Source organism: Myotis davidii, unplaced genomic scaffold, assembly GCF_000327345.1.
Source record: "Myotis davidii unplaced genomic scaffold, ASM32734v1 scaffold591, whole genome shotgun sequence".
Lineage (NCBI taxonomy): Eukaryota > Metazoa > Chordata > Mammalia > Chiroptera > Vespertilionidae > Myotis > Myotis davidii.
In genome coordinates this window covers 252,913-260,274 of record NW_006284340.1, presented here as the reverse complement: position 1 = coordinate 260,274, position 7,362 = coordinate 252,913, and the positions used below count along the sequence as shown (strand labels likewise).

The following is a 7,362-nucleotide window of genomic DNA, read 5'->3' as shown; positions in this document are numbered from 1 at the left end:
TAGAGTTGTATTTTTGAGGTTCCATGTTTGTATTAGAGTTCTGCAGAGAAATAGAACCGAAAGATCTATGTAAAGGAGACCTATTATGAGGAGATGGTTTGTGTGATTACGGAGACAGAGAAGTCCCACCATCTGCTGTCTCTATCTAGAGACCTGCTGGTGTCATTGCAGTCTGAGTCTAAAGACCTGAGAACCAGGGTTGCTGGTGGTACAAATCCCAGTGCAAAGGCAGGAGAAGACCTATGTCCCAGCTCAGTAGACAGACCGGAAGCAAAAGGGGCAAATTCCTTCTTCCTCTGCTTTTTCTTCTATGTGGGCCCCCAACAGATTGGATGAAACTCGTCCAGATTGATGCGGGTAAGCTATTTTAATAAATCCACTGATTCAAAAGCAAGTCCCATAGGTACACCCAGATACAATGTTTAATCTGGGCTTCTCAGGAGTGAACATTTTCCTGGCAGTTCTCAAGTAATCAGGCACTAAGTGTGTTTACTGTGGCTCTTAAAGACTATTTATACCCAGGGAAATACAGTTGTACTTAATGTTTGTATGAGGTTATATGTGAGGACTGTAAGGGATGTTCTCTACGTTGTGTGTTCTCCGTGCTTCCTCTGAGTTCTTCCTTACGTTCTGTGAATTTGGAGGGAAGTAAGGAAGGTAGCATTGGCATCAAGGACAAGGGGGAGGAGAAGCAAGGGGGACCCATAGCATAGTCTCTGAGAAGGGCAGAGGCCCAGGCATTGTGCTGGAGAACATGCTTATGTCACTATTTGGCAATGGTTGGTTAGTTATCAACGAACCAGAGTGGAAGACCAGACGGAAACCATGACACCCACCCCGCCATAACGTTGGGTCTCCTCCAAAACCATTTCCCTTCTGAACGTGGATGCAGTGAGCTGGATAGAGGATATAAGTCGACTTCAGGAAGCTCTCTCCACATCCTAGAGCCTGAGGAGGTCCTTGCCGACCCTCTCACCTCTGCAGTTGGTCAGACCTGTCTTCAGTTCCATGGGAGGCTTTGAGGGTCATCTGTACCCAGGCCTGTCCCTCTTCCTCTACGGACTTTATCACGCACGACTCGTTTTCAGGGCCTTGATATGCAACAGCCCCGTTCAGTATCTCCCACGCTGTCCCTGGAGCAAAGGAAGATGGGCCAGGCTGCAGCAAATGTACTATGTCGGCTTGGTGAAGATACTGAGCGCCTGCATTTTAGTAGCCCAAGAGCTGCATAGCATTCCTGGACAGTTTGTATTCATCAGCAAGATATATCATCAGAGGAACTTTTTGTATCGCAAGCAGTGGCAGCACCTCACTCTGTATATGACCTTCTTCCTGAGTGGGTGTGTAGATGTGGTAAGCCAAAACCTGCTGCCCCAGAGGTGCGCTGCTCTGGAGCAAAGTGCCCAAGTCCTGGGCATGTTTCTGCTTCTGCCCCTGATGGTGTCTCACATACAGGACTCAGAAGGCGTGGAGCTGCAGTCGCACCTCCTGCTCATAGGTCATCTTTTTTTTTGCTCGTGGTCATTGCAGAATTCTGGGCTCCCAACGTGCTGCAGCTCTGGGTGATGAAGGCCTTTCTGTATATGATTCTAGGCTCTTGGCTGATGCAGATAGGCTTTATGCTGTACAAACCCATCTCAGGCCATAAGTGGATGGACGATGACAAAAACGACATTATATTCGTCACCACCTTCTTCTGCTGGCATGTGGCTTCCATTGCCATTTTGATGACCTGGATCTACGGCTTCTCGTTTTGGTGGTATTGTTACGTTTGTTGATGTCTGAACCTGGGCGGGCCCAGAATGGTTCCTGTCACCTGCACCTTCTGGAGCACCTGGTGGAGAAATTGAGGGAAGTGGAGCTGTCAGAGAGGAGGACCAGGTGCCCTTCCTTCAGAGGTTCCACCTGATGCAGGAGACTCTGCTAGGACGGGCAGGCCCCCCCGCGCCCTTCTGGCTTCTCTCAGTCTCATTTGCTGAGCCGGGTGCAGAGGAAAGGTGATAGGCAAGTGACTATGACCTTCACTCCCAGCTCTCCCCGAGTATTTCCCCTACCTCTCCTCACTCTCTTCAACTCCAGCCAAGGCAGCTGCTCACCCTGCTCCTCTCTGCACTCTCCACTCCCCTCCAAGAGAATGGAACAATAATATACTACATCTTGCCTTTGGGTCTCGATAAATACCCTTCACCCACCACATAGAATACAAGCTAGTCATATTTAGTACATCATCATAGTTCACATACTGTATTACATCATAATAGTTTACCTCTCATAATAACCACCTCCACATCCGGCCTCTTTATGGATCTCTTCAATACTCATACTGAGTCGGAACTGCCATTTTGAATATGTAGAACCATTAGAACTGTTACTGAGTTCTTTGTCTTGATTACTTTATAATTTGTCAAAAGGAAAGTCAGACCTTTTTTTTCAGCTTTATTGAGGTATACTTAATATACCAAAAAAAATCGTACGTACTTCATGTATATATTTTGGTGAGTTTGGACCTATGTGATACCGTGGGGCAATGTCCTCCTCAGAGTCTAGTAGAACAGAGTAACGCCCCACATGAGTGAGGCTCAGAAGGGATCATCTGCTTCCAGAAGTTCTGTCTCTTCCTGAGTGTGTTCTGTAAGATCTTCTATCTGGGTATACCAGTCCATTGCTCTGTACATACCGCAATCAATTTCCAAGTAGTAGACCGACCTAGACCCACTCCTTCCTGGTTTTCATGTATAATACAATTCAATAGCTTGTTTATTTCACATCCTTTTCTTTTTACTCCTACAGCTACCCTGTCAGATCGGTTTATAGATGATAATCTAAAATTCAAAGAAAGTGGCTTAAGGTGGCTAGTCATTTTGCAATGCCACATAATGCCATAGCTGGGTGTCAAGGAGGGCTGGAATTCTGAAGAGTAGAGGTAAATTATTGGGGACTTGGGAAACAGTGCCTCTGTGTCACCATGCTGCTTCTCTCCCTGCTGTGCCTAGGAGATGGAGCATCTGTCAGGTATTCCTGAGGTTCCCAACCACCTGCAGAGCCTCCCCTGTGAAGGAAACCCACCCACCAAATATTATTCTGAGGTTGCAGCTTTAAAATGGCAGTATCAGTCCCCATTCGGACTTCTGATAGCGTCCTGGGATTCTCCAGCAATGAAGGCTCCCTGTTGTCTTTTAATGGAGGATTCCCCGGTCAGCCCTCCTGGCCCGGCCCCAGCAGGGTAGTCCAGATTTCTCCAGGCTTCTGGGCCTGTGGAATTCTGGCCCTTCATTCGGCTGCTGTGCTGCTTCTTGATCCAGGTGACCAGTGGAGCTCAGCAATTTCCCCTTTAGGTTCTGCTGTGTTCCTGGTTGGCCCCTCTGGTCCCATCTCCCTGGGTTTCTCCCCACAATCTTGGGTATCTTTCCAAGCCTTGCCCAGCCTTGCAGCTCCCCCTTTCTGTAGCCTAGTTGAACCTCCTCTAGTGATCTGCAATTGGGGTGGTAGGAAATCTGCTATATCCTTTCCTAGTGATATAGCAAAACTCTGTTTCCTACTTCACTCAGGCCTCCTCTTTTTGATATTTAGAGCATATTTTGGATTTTTTTTAACAACCAAAAAAAGATACTTTTTTGTTGTTATAATCAGGCCTCATCTTGAGGCAATAGCTTTCACTAATTAAGGGATGTTGTATACAAGGAGAGAAAAGCAAAGCCCATGTATTAGTATTTTGAGGTGTTTTCACTCTACAAAGGTAAACATTGAAGAGATACCAAAGCTACAAGTTGACAGAGCTGTCGCATTTCCGAGGACTTTTGAGTCCTAAGAGATATGGATGAGCTCATTCTTGTAGTAAATTAATGCCTAGAAATATTATGTCTCACAACATGTGTCTTTCAAGTAAAACAATAAATATTAATAGGGGCCTACAGAGCCACCAAGGATTATTAATGGGGCCTGAGATAATGGTGGAATGGGCAGGCTTCCTGTTTAGATGATAAGGACATTTCTTTATTCCTACATCACAATATTGCACGCGCACTCTGATAGTAATCCTAAACTTTGAAATGTAAAACCAACTGAAGATACATTTTGGGAAGAACAAAACCAAAAAAATAAATATGGTTTTGGAGAGAAAGGTGTCATCTTCACTACTATCCACCAGAGGGCACTATCTCTACACGTGCCCACTAAGGCATTTGCTCTCCATTTAGTATTGAACTATCCATTTAATAGAAATGAAAGAGGGAAGAAAAATACAGAAGCAAGGGTTGTCTCAGAATCCATTAATATAATGAAGGTCTGTGTGTTTCCTGTTAAACTTAGATGTGTGAATATGATAAGCATAATATTTAATCAATAGCTACAGATTATATTTTTAGATCTATAAACAACAGATACATATATATATAGATATCTACACATATATAGATTTATAGATATGTGTGTATCTCAAAAATACAGTGTCAATATCCCTTGAGCTAAAATGGCTGCTTTTTAGCAACCTTATAAGAACCATCAAAATGCTCTTTTTAGCTTATCTGTAATAATCTGTAATAATAAAAGCGTAATATGCAAATCGACCAAATGGCTAAACAGCGGAACGACCGGTCAGACGACCTTCTGGATGAAGCCGGGGCTGCGAAGGCCTACTCTTGCACGAATTTCATGCATCAGGCCTCTAGTCAGATAATAGGCATGCAATAATAAGTAGTAAACAAAGAGTCTGGTTCAGTAGCATAGATGAGATGTCAGTTTAATTCTGATCTTGGTTTTGAAGGATAAGTGGGAATTTGTTAGAGTTGTTCAGGCAGGCGTTCTAAGGTCTTGTAAGTTGCTGTGCTCAGGCACCTAGCTTGGCATTGCAGTTCCAGTGATGGGATTTCATGACCCAGTGGTTCCAGAGAAAAATATTGAGTTCCTGCCCCCTAGGAAGGGGGACTAAGGAAGAGCCACACAAAATTGTTTTATGGACAGCTTGAGAATTTGCTTTTCAGGGCTGAGAATTGATTGAGGACAAAGTATAAACCCCTAGTCTGATTTCTTCTTCATGGAAGGCACTTAGCTAATGTCTGTTGTCTCCCTTTTTAAAGCCAGTGGAAAATGAGATAACCCACAGCCAACCAGAGGAAACTATCTGGAAAGGAGGGGAAGAGGTGGAAAACAAAACTTGGATCTGAGGTTGAATTTTCCAGCTTATATGAGAGACAAGTCATTACATATACATTGGTTACCTGTTAAATTTCTAGAAGGATGTTATATCCAAAAGCTACATTAGAAATGGCAGATCCCTGCTTTCCCAAAACATAAAGTCAAGTTAAAAAGGCAGAACTTGCCGAAACCGGTTTGGCTCAGTGGATGCAGCGTCGGCCTGCGGACTGAAAGGTCCCAGGTTTGATTCCGGTCAAGGGCATGTACCTGGGTTGCGGGCACATCACCAGTGGGAGATGTGGAGGAGGCAGCTGATCAGTGTTTCTCTCTCATCGATGTTTCTAACTCTATCTCTCTCCCTTTGTCTCTGTAAAAAAAAAAAAAAATCAATAAAATATATATTTTTTTAAAAAAGGCAGAACTTAAACTTAGGACTTAAAACTATCATTGGACAACAGTGACAAAGAACCTGTCAGTGCACACAAAATAGTATGGACTAAAGGCCTTAGAGTGGGAAGAGTCTGAGACGTTCAAGGGGATCCAGGAGATTGGGTCACATAAAGACTGGTAGAATCTGGAACCCTTTGGAACAGGTGTCACTGTGCATTCTCAACGAGCTGGGTTCTGTTAATGGGGCTAATGCTGCCCCTTATGTATCACAGTGGCCGGAAGAGCATGGCAACATGAGCAATGCTGGTGAGTCCCTGAGAGGGAGGGCTCCCAGGCTTTGAGTCCCCAAATAAGGCAAATCACTCACCTCCCCACTCATTAATAGACCGGAGTCACTCAGGGACATCACGAGTGGCTCTTAGTTCTTCCTGTCCTCTGTTTTCCTTCACTCTGCTCTTGTTTTCCCCACCCCACCTTCCCCACCTTATGCCACCATATATTTGAGGACAGGACAGGACCCCATTCATAAGACAACTAAGTAAAATGCCGGTCAGGCCATCCTGTGTCATACCTCCTCCAGGCTAGCATGAGGTTTAGGATTAGTCAATGATTTCCTTGGTTCTCAAGTTGATATTATTAGTGTGTGGGATGAGTGTTGCAAGCCTTCCCAAATTATTAGGAAGTTTGAAGGCAGAAGAGGTGAGAAAGGGAAAACAAGAATGAAGAAATTATAGGATGAGTAAGGGGAAGATGTGGAGAGCTTTGTTCCCATACCCCAATAAGACGGTCCTATCATAATCAAGCCCTTGTCACCAGCCATGTGTATAGTTATGGAACACAACCAACTGGGAAATTTCTGCCAAACCCCACTTTCCTGTACTCAGCTGTCTTAATAAGCTTATTGAACAAATCCATGGCAGGCCTTGTGAATGACAAACAAACAAAAGTCCTAAAGATTGAAGATCTATAGAACTTAGACATTGTGCAAACCCTTTCAGTGCCCACGAAAAGAGGGATGAAAAGGCAAGGTCCCTACTCTCATAGAGTTCAGTCGAGTGAGGAAGACAAGATACACCAATGGATGAAAATAATGACTTGTTCGTTGTAATGATGGGAGAGGTACATGATGGTGGGGGGGGGGGGGTGGCGGTGCCATTGCAGTAGCTTCTACTGTGCTTGGTTCACCACAAAGATTATATGTAGCCAAGTTCCTGATGGATGACTAGTTATTTCTGAAGCAGATGGGATTGAGATGACATTTCAGGCAATGGGAATGCAAGAACAAAGACATGGAGGTTGGAAGTGAGAATACAGAGCAATGCGTAAGGAAGAGCAATGTCTCGTCTGGTCAACAGGTGGCACTGTTGAATGTCTTTGATAGCTTCTTTCCATATAGATATTGTTTACTTCCTCTTTTATAACATCTGTAGGAAAGGAAGTTTAATTAAACATGAGGATACACACAAGAAGTGTCGGGAGGAATTATACAGAAAAGTCCATCATTGAGAGGAAGTCCAAGGGGTTTAATTTTAAGGGGTGGTGGGAGATGAGCCTGGGAGGGAACCCAAAAGCCAGAACTGGTGAAGCTCAGATACTGTACTAAGGAGTTTGACTTTAGGACAGTGAAGAGTCTTTGAAAGGTCTTAACAATAACAACATCAGAAGATTATGGCAGCAGTGTGTGGAGAATGCTTGGAAAGGAAAGAGCCTGGAGCTAGGGAGGTGATTTTAAGAAACCGATGGAGTAGTCTAGGTGAGAGATGACAGGGGCCTGAAATAAGGGAGTGACTTATTTTATGCATGGAGAAGAGAGGACAGGTTCCAGAGACATGTAGGGAG

General features: G+C 44.4%; 1 protein-coding gene across 1 annotated transcript; it reads left to right on the top strand.

The window, feature by feature from the left end:
- The first annotated feature begins 1,008 nt into the window (after positions 1-1,008).
- On the top strand, positions 1,009-1,778 carry LOC107184587 (transmembrane epididymal protein 1-like). The gene is given in 2 exon segments (XM_015570189.1): positions 1,009-1,507; positions 1,510-1,778. Coding segments are annotated over 2 exon segments (768 nt in total).
- Positions 1,779-7,362: the final 5,584 nt, after the last annotated feature.